The 18,500-nt window shown below is 38.4% G+C and overlaps 2 protein-coding genes across 3 annotated transcripts; one reads left to right on the plus strand and one right to left on the minus strand.

Annotated features, from left to right (window-relative positions):
• The first annotated feature begins 1,038 nt into the window (after positions 1-1,038).
• Positions 1,039-14,749, plus strand: LOC111245375 (uncharacterized). The gene is made up of 9 exons (XM_022793649.2): positions 1,039-1,064; positions 7,503-7,710; positions 8,991-9,143; positions 9,454-9,699; positions 10,056-10,292; positions 10,541-10,578; positions 10,826-10,980; positions 13,273-13,691; positions 14,403-14,749. The coding sequence occupies exons 1-9, from the start codon at positions 1,054-1,056 to the stop codon at positions 14,577-14,579; spliced, it is 1,644 nt and encodes a 547-aa protein (XP_022649384.1). The 5' UTR covers positions 1,039-1,053; the 3' UTR covers positions 14,580-14,749.
• Positions 1,224-3,168, minus strand: LOC111245376 (uncharacterized). 2 transcript variants are annotated; one of them, XM_086979036.1, is made up of 3 exons: positions 2,860-3,168; positions 2,053-2,283; positions 1,224-1,578 (listed from the first exon to the last, which is right to left on the minus strand). In XM_086979036.1, the coding sequence occupies exons 1-2, from the start codon at positions 2,992-2,994 to the stop codon at positions 2,068-2,070; spliced, it is 351 nt and encodes a 116-aa protein (XP_086835162.1). In that variant the 5' UTR covers positions 2,995-3,168; the 3' UTR covers positions 1,224-1,578; positions 2,053-2,067. The 2 variants fall into 2 exon arrangements, with proteins under 2 accessions (XP_086835162.1, XP_022649388.1); XM_022793653.2 differs by having other exon boundaries at positions 2,116-2,283; positions 2,860-3,134.
• Positions 14,750-18,500: the final 3,751 nt, after the last annotated feature.

Genomic DNA, 18,500 nt, shown 5'->3' on the forward strand with positions numbered 1-18,500 from the left:
CTATAGCTAGCTCACCCAGACCGTCGCAAAGTCGGATCGAGTTGGTCTGCACGTTGATGCCAACGTTATTTTTCCCTATTTACCTACCATTCGGCCATATATTTAGCTGTGCAGTCAATGTTAGCTAAGTTACATGTTTGAAGTAATGTTTCGACTTTAATTTAGTTCGTATATTTTTTTTACAAACCAACCAACGTATATTTAAAGGATGTCGTGAGAATCAGCTGAGACACCCGAAACTGGATAATTGAGGAAAGCGTTCTAGCCGCTTGCCAATTTTTGTGCTCTATAATCAGTACAGTTTCTTCTCTGTTCTATTTTACGTCATAAATTATTCCAATATGTAAAATTAAATTATCTTTTCTTAGATATTAGACCTGATTTGATATTTTCGCCGTTACGATCTACGATACGAGTAATGCTGAGCTGCCGCTCGCGTCACAACGCAATTCAGTTTTTTTTTTTGTTTTTGCCCGCCGCAGTTTATTCGTCTGTTTATAGAAGAGCAATGCCGAAAGCGCCACCATAGTCAACGTCGAACTTCAACAAATAAGCTGTCTCGTTCTGTATTTTCTCGCCGAATCGGCGTTTTGAGTTTTGATGGCACCGCAAAGAAAGGTGCCGATACACATGTAAAGTAGCTATTTTTGATATCTTACACTGGAGGAGAAACTTCTTGGACGATCGCAGCAAAGCACGACTTATATTCATCTCAATCATTGTACGATGCGTTCGTTTGTTGGATAGCTCGTGCTGTGCACTCCAAAGAGCTTAATTTGTTTGCCCTTGAAATAGGTATGCATATATTCCAAACTGAGATGTTAGGCCATAAGCGAGCAAGTGGCACAAGGCACGTCGAAGACAATACCATCTGTAAGCTTAAGAGCCAGCTTTGGCGGATGTAAACCATTAAATGTCATACCAATCAATATCTACCGGCGTGGCGACGAATTGACCATTTGGCCTTAACCTTCCCTCCAAGTAACAAGTCATCCAAACAGTGGGCAAAATGGAAATCGACAGCTTCACTTTCATCAAATTTAACATACGTGTATGTTTTCAAGGTGGGTGGTGGACCACATAAGAAAAAGCCGGATCCCAAGGCTACAATAGCTTCCGTACACTGGATTGTATGTATGTCCTATTTGAGTTTACTTTAACCCATATATGTGTCGAATGTATTCAATGTTAAAGCAAATTTATTAAAAATAGAGAACGCTAAATTATTATGCCATTAACTGAATTAATAACATTTATTAGCGCTATTACCATTCGTATAATATGGCTATCCGCTTCGTAAGGACATGTGCGTCTAGCCTATTTAGGCGATGCTACGATAAAGCGAGAATATCTGGAGCTTCTGCGAGTCATCTTCTTAAGCAGGGTTTCCCACCTTCTGTATATATTTCTGTCTGTTCTAAAGTATTCTAGAGGGTAAACGCCGCCGTGTCCGAAATGCCTAGAAAGATCACATTGATCCTAACTACTTAGTCCAAGGCAATCTCGATAGTTTGTCTCCATTCGGTCTTTAGCCATACATGTAGGCGCGCCATCCAGAGCTATGCACCGGCCCAACACCTGCAATGAAATATATCACATAATTTCTATCGCACTGTGCGAATATCGGTATAGGACTAAAAAAGGAAATTCTGCTAAAAAATTTGAGCTAGCTCTTGCAATACAATTTCCACTTTTCACCGTTTCACTCTGATCCGAATTCCCCAAATGCCAATTGTCCTTATTTTAACATATAGCAATTAATAGTATATTCTTTAATTTGGACTTTTAACTTTCTTTAACTTTTAACTGGAATCTATAATTTGGACTAGAATTTAGCTCTCAAACAGTTAACCTAAAGCAAGATGAATGCTTTCGTTTTGTCATACATTTTGTATGATAAACAAGCAATTAAATCAGTTACGCTAAATTGCCAGTCCCGAGATTTAGATGGTTGGAGCCAGTACATTTAAGGATATCACTCTGTTAAACTTCGCTATGTTTTCGAAGACAATTATCTGAATATAGAATAAATGATATCAACAGCGTACTTACAAACGCTTAATATGTTTAGAAAACCTTTTTCAATAATCTGCCCAATCGATTGGTACGGGATACCTTTTGCGGCATGAGTACGTCGATGTGGCAGACCTTGCCTTCTTCTATAGGAGGTCGAGTCTGAAGTGCAGCTGCAACTTTGGTTGGGTCACTACCCGGAGGCACTCTGCCCACAACTTGGCTCTGGGCTCCTGTTGAAGCTATCATTCGTATGAAGTCGTGCAAACCCTAAAATCGAACGATCGATATCGTTAGCAATTAAACCAAAAATAGGCACAATATCCTAAAAGCACAGATAAGCATCCGTTTCGGACAGAGTCTTAATAAGGACATAAAATTGTAAAAAATGATCAACTGTAACGTCCACATAGAGTTGAGTCACTATTTTACCATACACTTTTTGTGTTACCTTTACGGCCTGCACCTTGCCTACTCAGCTTCTCTTTTTTTACTACACTTAATATTACGATTGCTATCATTGTCAGTGATATTATGAAACATATATACGCATACACTCATAACGAAGTCCGTCACATCACTTCTACGTATCGACCATCTGTTTTGACAGAGCGCCTTATTTGCTTCTTTCGAATTTATTCCCTTACTACGTAACTCTTTGGGTACGAGATATTTCGGTTCATTTCCCTTCGAATAACATGGACGAAGTTTGTATCACCTTGTCGCACCAAACGGGCATTGCGCTATATTCTTGTCAAGGATTTCACAGCATTATAGGGACACGTAAAAGGTTTAATACTTCGTTTTCGAAGCTATAAAATATATTGCAATGAACATTCTTTCCACCTGGTTCGTTCCCTTGAGACGCGGGAACGTCTCAAGCTCATTCGCAGGATTCGTTGACTCCGGAACAACTGTCAGCGCCGGTGCGACCACCGCAGCCACTACGACGATCGCCATTGGTACCGCAAAAACGGTCATTGTTTTCGCGTGCGACGGGAGCGTTTTTCTATGGGTCAAATAGTAGTATATCACTCGTTCGTAGAAGCAGCTCGTGCCACGCCAGTGGCTTTCCTTTCAGGGGTCAAATTCGAAGTCAGCCTAACTGCCACGACTCAGGGGCCTCTTATATTCCGAGCGGCTCCCGGATTTTCTTGCCGGGAAGTTCCCGCCAATGGGCTGTGAATGTGTGTGCGCCTGCCTGTGTGTGTTGCGAAGAGGTAAGAGCTGAAAATTGTTGGAAAGGGACCCCAGCTGTTCTGACATGGAAGAAACAGGAAGCTTGGTAACTGAAGCCGCCAGCTGTCAAAGAAACAACCTCAAAAAGAGGCTATACGGGCCGGCTCGAGTTCGGTGAAACGCGTTGCTCCAGTTTGTCCTGTAGTTTCCCTGTCTTGCCAAAGAGAAACCTTACTTGCGGCATCTCGCCCAATGGTCTGCTAGACGGAAGTCGACGAACACCGGGGAGACCCTGCGAAACAAAACGCGAGTAGAGTGCGAGAATGTGAGCTAACGCCCAGTATAATAGTGAGCAATGAAGTTGTCCTTTCGAATCTAACCCCGTTTATTGAGCCCTTAGAGCTATAACCGCGCAGCATAACAGTGCATAACCTCTGCCCCCGAGAGGTTTGGAGGGATGGGAGGAGAGATAAGTACAATGCAGCCCTTCATCTTTTTGGCCACCCGGTCGACGGCTAATCCGATATTTAATTTCCGCACTCGTGGACGTTTGCAACTTTTGTTCAGATGCAGAGACCGTTTTCCAATTAAACTGCAGAAGCGTACATGTCTGCGCTTATGAGACAGAATGGCCCCGGTGCATTTGTTACCATGTAACTAACAAAGAGCGAGTCCTGCTTTACTACCTAAAAGGTCGCCATATGGAATGAAACAAACTAATAGAAGAGGAGACTGTTTTTCGTTTTTTCATATATCCGCTAAGAGGTTGAGTTGTTTGTGTATTTGAACGAGGTTATGCTACTAACATATGAGCAACGCACTACTACAAACAGAATATTACACGTAAACCAGAAGTAAACGAGAAAAAGGCCTTAACAGACTAACAACGTGTGTTCTCCAGTAGGCTAATAAAAAATTGTCGACTTAGAGCAAAATTAGTGAAAGATAGAACAAAAATGAAAGTTTTATTTGTACTGTCCTCATGTGTAATCTGGAAAAAAAACATGACTTATTGCATGATTAAATTTTCTCCCCTGGCTTATGTTGTTTTTTAACTACCGATGTACCTGAGACTACCCACTTCTAATCGTTACGGTCCGCAAAAATACGGTGAGTGTCCTGAAACCCGTAATGCTTAGTATCAATAAAGCATCCTTATTAGCAAAGGATAGGGAAGTAAGTACATATAAAATTGGCAATATCTATCTTCAATGTCTATGTATGCGTTTATAGATATGGTGTAATTTTGATTTGCGATTTAAACATTTTTCAAGGAAATGGCTTACCTATTCAAATGCACAGAGACGGCAAATTGTTTTGCAAAGAATATTTAAAAGAAATAAGGCTCTATTTTAACTTTCACAATTGTTTTCGAATAACCATGCATGCCTATTACAGCTGCCTTTCAACTAATCAAGAAGCAATCGTGACTTACAGGATAGGTACAAGCTATACTTAAAAAAAGAGATATGATTCTTCACGTAACTTTGTTGTGGAGATTTCTTAAAATGTCACGTTACCAAAACTATCTAGGGTTTGATTCGATAATCTCACTGGGCTTCCACTTATTAAGAACCTAGAACTTCTTCGTTGCAAACAGCGGTAAAGAAGCAGGGAGCCGGACAACGACACGCCGCTCCACAGGTGTAAAACACTGATTATTGAGCGTTCTTGCATTTGTGGTATCTTACCTAGTTTGTACCATACTTCATATTTATCTTCCTTTTGGTGAAGATACTTGAGTATCTATTGCTGACTGCTGGCCCTTCAACAAACTCTTTTATGAACTTATCGAACTGCTGTTAGGCAATTCAGCTGAGTACATATATATTATCTCACCCATGATGGCCTAGCTTGCCAGGAAGTGCCATGTCTTGCGCATTAGATGTTCGGTATTGGCGTATTTGTAATTGTTTTCGTCGATGTGCACCTCAGATCTCTGAAACCCGCGTTTGTCCTCATACGACTGATCGATCACATTAAAAACTGCTTCTGACAAATCGGTAACCATTTTCATATTTACGTTTTCTACGGCAGGGCCATTATACTAAGCTAGACCTACTCACAAAACTTATATACATTTGTAATGAATATATTGGTGACTGAAATTGTTCTATTGTTTTCTAAAACCTCGGAAAATATAAGGCTTCTTAGAGATTGTTCTAATATCAGATGAAATAGTTCTTTTGCCTGTCATTTGCCACGGTTGTTTTAGCTGATGTTGTTAGTGTTAGAATTTTATTTTATCAATTATCCCTATCGCACTAGTGTTACAGACGAAAGTAGGTTATATATTCAGTTCCAACGAAAAAAAAATGTCACTACTTGTGATAGTTTAAGTGATATTTTAAGTCGTACCTGTCTTAATGGGCATCTGTACCTGTAGGGAGCCCCATTAAGCCTCTCACTTCACTTGGATGGTGTGCAAAGCCTCATTGGCGATACAAACGATTCGAAAACTGAGCACAATCAACAATCTGTGGACGGACACCGTTGGCACGCTGTCCGTCCACAGACTGTAGCGGATTTGAATACAAAATGCATGGGAAAAAAATAAAAATATTATTATACACTTAAATGCAGCTACCTTAAACTACACCGCAAAGCACATGAACGCAAGCCAATTCGCTGTTAACAGGTAAGTTCAACTAGTTAGTTCAAAGGCTGAGCGTATTCACACGGTGAAGTTACCTTGTATTATGATCGAGTGCTGGTGTCGGAAGATCAATAAATAAAAATATTTGTAAACAAACGAAGCTTTGAACGATGATGAAATATTGAGTCTGGACAACTGCATATTGTCAATTCTATTAGAACCTCTAAAAACCAATCTAAATCTAAGGCGCTGGACAGCTTTGTATCAGATCCACCTACAGGAGCTCGTTACTTCGATGAAGCAGTTGGCAGCGGTAAGCTTATGTAACACAGAATCTCCATCGAACTTTGGTGCATAAGATCGGTATAGATAATTCAAATATTAGAATGTTAACTCTTCGGCAAACTACTCCCTGTTATCAGAGCGCAGTATAGGGCATGAAAGAAAGGTTTCAATAGCCGTGATTAATTTTGGATTATATGGTCATTATCTGTTCTTTCTCTCATTATTCAGTTGCCGCACATTCACCAACAAGGAGTACTATAAAATTAAAGCGAGTAAGTCCACAAACGTTCAAACACTCAACATCTTGTACCTCGATCTACTTGTTCGGGTCGTGCCTTATAAAGGCGACAGCAATGGAGAGTCACCGAATACCTTTTTTGTTTGCTAAACAATACGACAGGGTGCCAAGATCTCTACTCCATGTTTCAAATAAGCGCTAAAATTGCTCAACGCCATCCGTGGTGGCTAGCCAGATCGAAATTGAAACGAAGATTGAGCGTCACACATTGTCTTCGCTCAAGCTATGTACGATCCTAAACAGAATAGCTTCGTAGAAGAACGTTCAACACTGTTTGCGCGTACGCAATAAAACAGAACTGTAAATGGTCTAACAAGCTTAACTGATAGAAAAATCTCAATGAGTATCTTAAATCATTTGCTTAGTGATACTAGTTTATTTGTGTGACAACGACCCTACCTCACACTAAAGAACAAGTTCAAGCCCTGGTGTGCATGAACCAAAAAGCTATCAACTTAAAAGGAAAACTTAAAATTATCACGGCAACATAAGATAGCTAAGTAAGTAAAAGGACAAATAGAATTGCCATTAATGAAACGTTGTTTTATTACTACACGGTAACAAAATTGCACCCGACCAGGCTGCTAATACTATAATAAAGTTGCTATTCACCATTTCGCTATACCTATGACTTTAAGAATGAGTAAAACTATATCGTGTCCCTTATGTTCATTGGATTAGTAGACGAACTAAACTTAATGAGATTTTTTTTTGTTTCGTTCGGAGGAAGAGTGTCGCTATTAGAGTCGGCTCAAAAATACAAGTCAAACAAAATGTAATATTTTATTCAATCTATACAATTATTCATTGACAATATTTTATACATTTCCTATCCGATGACTTTTTAACTCATTTTAGACTACTCATAAGTTACGCGACGTTTAAAAAATTGCCCAACTTAATTTGAGATCATTAGCTAAACTAGACAGTTTCAAAGGCAGCGTTCCATTGTTTTCCTTTCTTGTTATGTAAATGCATAGTCGGATAGTAAAGTTGATTATAAAATAAACCGAAATACTGTACGCAGTAATTCAAAACACGGCCGCACTATGGCACGTAGCCTTGCTTGCGCGTGCGCAGCAGCCTCGTTGAGTGACGAGCGATAGAATAATGCATTCATTTTTGGCACAGTCGTCTGCTAAGAACTCTGGATCGGCGGTCAAAGTGCATGAGTAGACCACCAGTTCTAACCGTGGAGTCGAACGAATCCGTTTGGAGAAAAACTTTCGTGTTTCAATCGTTTACTGTGTTTGCTGCTCCCTTTACCTCTGTCGACAATAGCTCAGAAGTCATGTCTGAGCAGGACACTAAAGCCAGGCTTGCGCAGGAACTGAATAAGGTACGTAGATGCTTATCTCACCAAACAACGTAAATACAATAATTAGTCATTCAAAAGACCGTTACCGCTTTGCCACTGGTACGTTGAAATCAACCCGAGTCGTCAGACGACAGAGTGATGTGTAGTCAACTGACAATTACAAAAATTACGACTAGAGTAGGTTAATCTAGCCCTTCGCTGGAAAATAAATCGTGCCAAGCTTTAACGTTGCTTAGCAGCTGATTAAATAGCTGTTATATCCAAGCAGAATCAATTCCAATATGAAATTTATTTATTGTATAATTTTACATTTTATTTTTTCTTTCGCTTATTTATTGTCTGTCTGTGTGTCAGTTGGCGTACACGATGAGGTCGAAATTATAGCCAGAACTTCGTCATAAATTATTTTTAGTTGTAACTTCGTCATATTCTCTGCTGTGTTATTTGGCCAGCGGTCAACCGGTAGTGAATAATATGAATATATATTTATACATATATATATGAAGAAAAATGTGAAATCACTGACGCATATTTAACTAAGATAATTGAAACATACGGTTTCATTTAAGTTCTGGACCTCGAATAGTTTGTTAGTTCGTTGAATATCTGGCCATATTCTTGTCGTACATAAAACGGTGTAATCGTTGCCAAAAATGCGTGGAAAACGGTTTTAAGTAATAACGTTTACGATTTGCAACATATTATTGAAACTGTAACTAGTTTAAGCCACAATACAAAGAAATCACACTATTTATGTGTATGACAAAAGCCACCTAGATTGTTTACGTACTCGCTAAAATATCAAAAGCTGTTTGAAACCAAAGATATGTTCAGGTATCTATATATAAATGAATATATAATAATATTCATAATATTTTATTTGTTAATTGAGGCTCATAATAATACACGATAGTTTTTTTCCTGTATCCTACCTCATGTGTGTAGCTGATGATAACATAAAAATTTTAAGGAAACTGTTTAGAGGATGTTTTAATTTCAACGGATTTAGTTCTACGTCGTCACTGATAATTGTTCCTCATGCTTAGTAAAGTCGCATACAAAAGATAAAGTAACGACATGAAAACTCTTGTCGATAATTTTTAATAGTGCTTTTATTCATAGCTTAAGATTTGATTTTAATAGGTGCAACTTCACTGCAGTGTTCAAAATTCGAACTCTCGTAATTTATATCTGTTAAAACATCGGCTTTCATCTTTATGGCTGCAACGCAGAATATTTTTCGCAATTTTTGCAAGAATGATATTGGCGTTTAACTTAAAAATTTATTCTTGTTTGCCTAGGCCCGGAAACTCCTGTTGGCCGCTTCGGTTAAACCGTTTTGGAAAGAAATACCACTTGAGAAACGTTTGGATCTCGCCCGAACCCTCGCAAAGGACGAGAATATTAACTACTTGGCAGCCCAGATTCAATTAGCAAAACCCATCGCCAACGAGGTATTTATACGCCTTCATTGACCCGGAATTACTTAACTTAAATCAATTATTTTGACCCAAATTCACGCCCATCTCCAGGAACCATGGTTTCTGGTAGATATTATAAAAAATAGGTCTTTACAGTAATTATCATACAAACGTAACTGAAGGTGGGAAATCATCCAAAGATAATCGTTCTAGCCGCATGTGATAATATCTAATCTCTGTGCCACTACTGGAGGGTGAATCTTTTCCGAACATGAATGTCAGGTGCAATCATCGTCATCATTTATGGCATATATATGAAAATAATTCATTATGCATGCAACAGATTCCACCATGGGACGATGACCGTGATCTTCATGAGTGGCTTGAATTGGAAGCAGAGGCAGTACGTGCAGAGCGTGCGAGACATGAGCGCGCCGCTGCACAGGCTACCGCGAGACTCCGGGAAGCAGAAAGACGATATGAACAATATGTCATTTCCAAACAGCAGGAAGAGGCTGCAGTGGATGCTAAATCAACTCAGTCTCGAAAGAGTGAAACTACTGGAAATCCACGTCAGGACAGCTCAGCGGTAAGTAATTCTTGTATACGGCGCAAGGAAACATACCTTTCTGTAGAACTGCGTAAGAAATAGCTAATACAATTTATATTTATCACCTACTTTTCCCCGTTTATCATTGTTCATATTGAACTATGATACTTTGAAAACGCCGTCTCTCCGTAAATGTCGAATTACTTGATCTGGCTTCTTGCTTAAGCCAAAGCCGTAGTTTGAACGGAGCACTTCGCAAGCAGTAGCTTTTGTAGGCAGTCAGTAACTAGAGGTGCCACTGTATCGAATAGTCGTTCCGAAAACAATTTTATTTTTCTGTATTCATACCTATTTATGTAAACTTGTTTTTGTCGACAAACATCCAACATGTCTAGACGTGCGCGCTGCGATCGTCAGCCCGGATTCGTCGCTCACTCTCCAAAGACGACCTCAGCCGAAAGGGTTGTAATACCATTGGTGACAACCGAAAATCAACAACAGGTTCTCCTGGTCTTCGACGTCGACCCTCATTTGTTGCCGATACATCACAGTCGCAGATTGAGATTCACATGACCTGCTCGAACTGCCGAGTAAACAACGAGGCCATTATAAATACACAAGACCTTGCGGCGGTAAGTTGACTATGTGTAGCTAGAAACGCAGACATTGATCCAGATACGTAAATATTAAAGCATATTAGTGAGAATAGCAACGCTCTTACTCTTCATCATGATGCTACACCGACGATACGATTCTTCAGATTTGCATACGATGACGATAGACTATATTGTATGCTTAATACATGGTTTGCGTATTGAAGTATTGAACCTTTAAGTGTATACCCACATAATCGCCGCAAATATTATGTTTGGCCTTACAGATTGCGCAACCGTTGGATGATTTGGCTCTAAACAATGTGTGAGTTGGCCTTCTTAAGATGCTCTTGATGTTTTCAGGTCGGCATCTCTGTATTGTGTAATGGTATCAAGGTTACTAGTATATATAAGGATATGTGTATGCCTAATATCTTAGTAAAATTAAATTGTTAGTAAAAAATTATTAGTATTCTAAAAATTATTAGTATTCTTGTTTATGTCTGCTGCCATTGATAAAGATAAAACGCGACGTAATCAGACATCAAGTGGATTTTTTTTCGCTACTTTAGGGTAACGTCGACTCCGCATGTGGGTCAACGGGTGCGTGAGAGGCTATTCAATGAGAATACCGTTGAAACTGCAATTTCTCGAAGAAGATCCTCGTGTGTTCATTTTGAGGACGAAAAGATCATCATGTTAAACAAGGACCGCACTTTTCAGATAGGTACCTTCGTCATCGAGTTTATATATGTAGTCTCTTGTGCATTTTAATCTCATCAATTGATAATTTAAGGTTTTGCAGAAAGAGTATTCATGCACCTCATTCTGGGTGCTTCTGCAGCTCATTTTCGCTAGCCAACCTACTGAAGACCATAAAACGATTCCGCATATGCTGAAGAAAGCTCGGATTGCCTATTATGTGACTCTTGGATTGAAAAGAACTAGGATAGTAGGATAATCCAGCATTATTGCCATCAACCATTGCTATACATCTACATTTTCAATATATTAAGATATATTTATTATCGATGTGTGCGAATGGGTCAAAAACGGTAATCAAAAACAGGCATCTTGCTTCGTACCACATATAGTTGATGAGGACGAGAACGGAAATATTAGAGGAGATGCTAGAGAGAGTGTGTGAACAATGCACTGGCACGAGGAAGATTATTAATATATTTACCGGCAAATAATTAAATATCGAAAATTATTAAATGCCTCATACTGTGGATACGACCCTTTGCAATAAATGCAGAAGACATTTTAAGTATAGTAAACCTAGATCGAGTCCTCCAACAAACAGCTTTAATCACTACCATAGGAAGGAAAAGCAGGTTTTCTAGAAAAGGCGAATAAGATACTAGGGTCTGCGGTTTTTCTTAGTACATGAAATTCTTAAAGGCATGCCGCTCATAGAACGCAGTAAGTTCAGCATTGGACCAAAGCAAGTATTTATGCAGATACTCGGATGTCAGTGAAAGATTTGCGATAGTGCTACGTGGGCGTCATTAGTAGTTTCACAAAGCACACAGGTTTTGACCAAGGCCGCGTCTGCTTGTGGGCCTAGGGCAGTCCTTTAGATTTGATAAATGGCGTTGCATGCCAAAAAAATTACATGTGTCAGTATTTTAACGCTGAAAGAGTGAGGTCATTCAGCAAAAGAGCAAAACAGAACGATCCTCATATTTTTTTTCTATGTGTAGTCTCAATAAATTCGCTGAGGACAAAAAGTCAGTTTGCTTCACGGATGACTTGTCAGCGAAAAAGATGGAAGTTCTTAAATGACGCCTGAAACTACTTATATACTACAAGCAACTAATATAGCTCGACAGTTTTGAAATCGGTCAATTGATTTCTAGGCTAGTTACTATCATATGCGATTCACAAACAGGATCGACTTCTACTTGATTATTGAGTTCAGAAGCGTACGTTAAAACTGTTCAAGCATACGAATTATGTTCTTACATCTTATAAAGCAGCCCGTAGCTTTGAAGTGGGTCCCGGAAGTGTACCAGAATAAACTATAAGAGATAAGGGCCTAGCAAAGCGAAAAGCACAGGAAGTGATTTGCATGCAAAGTGTAGCGCCAGAGTACCGATGGGTCAACAGATATATCAACGATACGCGGATTTAGGTAGAAAATCATAGAATTATTCATCCTAAAGGGTCGCTCATGGGCAGGAAATCTTGACGGTAGATTAGGATGTGGCAGTGCGCTCAAAGGTAGCACACTATTTCTACAAGAAGTAAAAGCTTATGGAATGCTTATACTGCTGGAAAAAGGAACGGCAAACAGAAATCATAGCGCAGCAAAATGTGGGTGAATCTAAGTCACGACAATAAATTCACTGAACATTTCTCTAAGGATCACTGATTTCACTACGCAAAAGAACTAATTTTATAAACCAAATTGTTGTCGACATGTAGCAGTTAGCCCTAATTATAGACACCTTAAAGATATAAAGGGTGCCTGTTAGTTCAATGAAAAAGTGGTATAGGGTTATACATGGGATAATTACCGAATACCCTAATGGAATTATTATCACATGATTCAAATGTATGTATATGGTTGTAATTTAAATGCTATATACATAGATATCGGGTCTTTGATTGAAAATACTAAATTCATTTACTAAGTTACTAGTGTATTGGTTTATATTAATTTACCAAATATCGATCCCCGGGTCTAACCTCATAGGCAACTTTTCTTTTGCCGAGAATTTTACGATATATCTAATATAAAGGGAGATATTGTAGCATCTATTTGATGCACAAATCGTGTAAAATTGGAACATTCTGACAGATGGAGCTCTAATGAAGCTACTTCGGTAACTGTCGATCTGAAACGCCCTTCACACACATTTCTCGTTATTAGCCATAAAATATTTTCTGTCTATCGTTCACTTGAATTCGTATTTTGGTTTATATGCCTAAAACCGATTTTTTCTTCTCAAAAAAATGAATTTAGTCCAGCCTTATCTCTCATTTCCTTTTTCATCTGTAACGTTTATTACAGGAACGTCAGAAGACGGCGTAGAGAAAGAAAACCTAAATCCTCATCAAATCGAACGCCATAGACGGCTTGCTATGGATGACGTTGGTGATGGACCTGAGGAAGCTGTTAATCGAACTGTTGTCAAAGCTGATTCCTCTAGAGATTCCTTAACGAATAAGCCGGCCGACATCACTACAGTGGTTAGAAAGGCCAAAGCGACCATCGTTAAAGATCGTAATTTACAAAAAAGCGACACACGTAGCGCTCAAACTGTTGGAGTTAAAAGTGCGGTACCGCGGATAGCGCAACCCCGAATTGGGGGACCAGCTCGAAGCAGGCTTGCCACAGCCGGACCTGTTGCTGCAATCGGACAAGATCGCCCGCCTACGAGAAACCCTGCAACTGGCTCGACTACTAGTCGTATTGGCTTCGTCAAACCGGTTGGTTCTTTGAAGCTGTTCAGCTTAAGGTTTCTGATAGACACTATCTGTAAATCGTAATTAGGTTCCCAAGTAAAAAGAGATTTAGTCAAAAGAAGAGTTATCCGTGCAATTATGAGATGTTATTGAGTCCTATATGTGCGTAACTCGATTAGATTGGAATCGATCTTTGGTCGACGTTTGGGCGAATTTTGCAGTTTGATTTAAAAAATCGACGTTGAGGAGAGGTTGGTGCATTGAATTCGCTTTGGGTGCGTGGATCGAAAGCTTATTTAATTACCAAACACAAGCCACCAGCCAGTCATAGAGAAGTTCCAAACATTCATAAACGTTAAGATTACTAGCATTGCTTGTTGGTACAAACAGTAACAGTATAATAAGTGTGGACTTGTTAAATCATTGTCCGATTAACCATTCGACTTGGGAGAAATCCCAGCATAATAAAATGTCTTTGAAGAAGCTTCTGCTTGCTAAAACTTTACAATGGCACACTAAAGCTAATGAATCTGTTCAATATCAGTCATGAAGTATAAAAATAGACTATTGAAATCACTGTTTCATTAATTTATGGGTTTGTATAACCGCAGGGTAGGTTGTCAACTTATGATGTCTTATTCGGACAATTCCTAAGATTTAGCGTACATTGTTCCATGCAGTTTTTCGCACAAATAATTTTCTAAGGTTAAAAGGTATTTTTATTAATTTTAACAGGTGTTACCATCAAAGACTTCAGCTCTGCCTGGAGCAACAAGCAATCGGAGGCCATTTGGGTCTACCGGTACAAGGGACGTACCCAGTACTGGCTTCACTCGGTCCGGCCCTGGGGCCAAACCGTCAAAACCCGCAACAGGCCCAAATAGAGCTCCCCAAATTGGAAAACGTAGCTAAGAATGAGCAACGAGAAATTAGTTATTTAGAATGTTCAGAGTGGTGATATCGTATATTTTACAAGGACGTTTTAGTAACAACCAATGTTAGCTCTACAATGTAAAGAAAATTAAAGGGTGACGTTTTGTTTAATAAATTTACGCATAAGTAATATGTGAATAGCCTGTTAATCGGTTGAATTTATGGTTATTTAATGATATATTTAGATTTCGTGTTAAAGCCTACTGATCGTAATATGTAACCAGGTAAGTTAATTGTAATGCGTAAGAAGTGCACGATAGAATTTATGGTTGTAGTTCGCATCGGTTCCTGTATAGTTTTTTTGGACTTGTTTTACAGCTTGGGGAAATCAAAAGTTACATACTGAAGAACATGCGAACAACAGGATTGTATGCTGAACATCGTAGGCTAATCTGCGGTACTAAAATTAAAAAAAGACAATAGAAAATCTAACAATAGGGTCAATATTACCCGCCATAAGTCAGATGGGTGTATGATTTTTAGGCGTATAACATTTGTGAATTGCGTTGGTACATACCGGAAATTATAACCTACACTTCTACAAACTGATACAGTATTAAAAAGAACCCAAAGTTGAGTTGTTGTTGTTAGAAAATGAAGTATTTTAGTGTAGTCTTCTATATACGTAACCGATTGGAAATTTCACCGTTTGCGTTTCAGAAGAGCTCTGCGCTTTGTATATTCACAAAAACATTGCCCATCAAGTTGCACCAATTCAGCATCCGAACCTACAATTCGCTTTGTTGTAAAGTGGGATCGCATTAGCCTAAAGCCTTACTTTTTCAATGGAGACGCCATATCTTCGACAGGCCTGGGTTCACAATTACCGCTCCTAACTTCCTTTCCTTTTTGATATTCGTCGTATTTTGGAGCAGATACTGTACTGGTATGCAGGCCAGGCACCTTAATAAAGATTGACGTCCAGACATTGCTTCGTTATTTGCAAGTACATCCTTATATTTTACGGTAAATTCAGGTGGCATTCATACCTTCGTATACAGATGTGTTCAGAGCTAGGAGCTCAGTAAGCTGCAGAAGAGAACGAGCTGAAACATATTTAAAATGCTTGGAAAACTGGGCTAATAGTAAAACTGATGCCACCAAATTTGCATTGTCGCTTGTTGCTTGTATATAAATTTATATATATATATAAATACATTTCTAACAAAATGTATGCTGCCATTCCCAACTTTTTGGATAGGATAAGAAGAACCGATATGCGTATCATATGTGAAACTCAGCTTGTTTACAAAGTCATTGTACGTAGAAATATTCTGCTGCTGAAGTTCATGTGTCAGATAATTGGGTAAAGGCACTACTTAATCCATAAATCGGAGTTTTTAAACTATGGGAGAACCGGCGACCACAATGATCACATGATGGCTGCGTATAGCAATCACCACCTAAACCGACAATCGGCTCAAACTCGCGAAATGTAACCGCATCTAAAGAAATAATTCCGACAAAATTATTCACAGACTTCCGGCAGGAAATTTTCGCTCTGCAAATGTTTCAATCTAACAGCATGTTAGAGTGGCGGGTATACTTTTTATAACATTAGAATCATATATTTATTGCTGTACTCCAGAATAGATTCAGACGTTTTGGATTTTATCTTGGCAATCTAACTGGCGATGGCCTGCGACGAAGAGAACTGGGAAATACGAGGTGTTCCAGCCTGCCGGGAGTACTATGTTGTACTCTGAGTGTCATTAGTATTAAACGCCTTTAGAAATTGTAATATAGAAGTTCAGCCGATTATTGTTATCGCCTTCAGTAAACGACAATGGGCTACAAGGAACAAAGCAAACGACTTTGGCAAGCAAAAGAATTTTGGATAACTCAGAGAACACAGTTAGTATGATGACCTTCTAGGCAATTTATAAATTCACCTTCTTATTTCGAACCGCAGAGGATAATGGAATGGAACAGTATTACAAAAATTTAATGACTTTCTCCGAGAATACGAAATGTGGTCAAGCGACATAAAAGTTGCGTAGTTTGTAATTACGCTTTTTAAAGTTTAATGGCCAATATCTTAACTAAATGTGCAGATCAACTTAGCCTATGAAATCTTCAGATAAGTTCTTGAGCGTTACAATTGCATTGCATGTTATAATGCTGTATGAGATACCCATGTCGTTTGACGTAGCCAAATCAGGTCATTGCACCGACCAGCAAATAGCCACTCATTTCTTGCTCTTGTCATATTTTAGAGCTACATATAATCCATAATGATATTACTTTATATGCACGCGCCTCATATTAATACCTTTAGTCTATACAGCTCGTGCGAAAAATGAACCGATTATAATATTTTATTTTTCTTAATAATTTATTTTATTTTTATTAATAAGTCATCGAGGCTTTTCTGATTCTTTTTCTCAATTTGTCGGTGTTATAAACGCTGAAAAACTCTTCGTATGACTTCGCCAGGCGTGCTCTATATTCACTTGAATATTTTCTGAACAGTATGAGCAGAATATTTCTGAACAAACTCTGAGCAGTATGTACCAATTTTCATAATGGGCCAGTGCAGGAAATTCATGAAATAAAGACCATATTTAAAAAAATCTAAGAATACGGGGCTACAAGTCGAAACTAGTTGAAAAGAAAGAGAACTAGGAACAGGATTTAGAAAAAAAATAGAAAAATTTAATTAAAACGACTAAAAGCTTCTTTCAAAGCTTACAATTTACAGTCATATATTTGTACAATTTTTTTAAGGTTTTTTTAAAATTTTATTTTATGATATGTCAAAATTGAGGCGTTTTGGAAAATAATACACCTACTCATAAACCAAAATTCAAGGTAAACTTTTGTCGTCCAAACAAAACAATGACAATAGCCTTGAAGGACAAAAAAGTGTCAACGATTCATTGTATAGACGACGACACTAAACTTATGACGCTTAAATAACAGTAGAACTTCCATTGCAAGTGCATTCAATGGTCTATCGTATGCGTATTAAAAGAACTAAATTTAGTAATCTTGAAGATTGAACGTATCAGGTCCATCGCAAAGATAGCCTCTAGAAATAAATAAAACATATAATATAAAGTAATATAGCTTTATTAAACCAAGCTTGCTTGCAATATCAAGAGCTATATGTTCGTGTATAAGTGTAAGTTATCGTTGCAATATGGTCTTGCTTATCCAAAATACGAACGAATGAGAACAAAATCTACCTTTCGAGAACAGACCTGTTTTTCGACAGTATTGAATTGCATCCCAGTATCTATCTGTCCTTTTATCTATGTACGCATGATGCTAAATCCATCTATAGTAGCTAACCACAACACCGGCTTTACGAGACAACGTAGCTTCATCACAAGCAGTAGGTGTGAGGAGTACCAAAATGGGTCGTTTTATCGACTGATATATAAAAGCTAACGTTAGTTAATACGGAGCAATGTTTAAGCCGTTCGAGAATATAGATATGTGTAAAATTTGTTGGTAACATCGTGCAGTTTCCACTATGTAGTATATTAAGAATAATCGTTTCGATTTTCTTCGTGTCGTTTTACTAATTAACCGAGCGAACCCGAAGCATCAAGCAAATCTGTTGAAATTTAAGAGCTAAGATATTTAAACCTTTAATAGGTTGGGGCTTGAGTAATTGTCCGATGCATAGAATTTAACGTTGAACAACAGAATAAGGTGTTTGAATATGTCTGAACATGCAATACATGACTGTGTTTATTTCCGACAGCGCATTGTTAGAACAAACTGGTCGTAGAATAAAATAAAATAACGGTACTTAAGAAAGACGAAGATACAATGCTTCAAGTATGATTGACATACCCATGTAATCATTTTCTAGACAAAATTGCATTCTGACGCAATTTATCTTTTCCAATTTTTATAGACTATTAGCGGTCGATAGCGTTCTGTTTTATA

This window comes from Varroa destructor, unplaced genomic scaffold (assembly GCF_002443255.2).
Source record: "Varroa destructor unplaced genomic scaffold, Vdes_3.0 BEIS01000002.1, whole genome shotgun sequence".
Classification (NCBI taxonomy): domain Eukaryota; kingdom Metazoa; phylum Arthropoda; class Arachnida; order Mesostigmata; family Varroidae; genus Varroa; species Varroa destructor.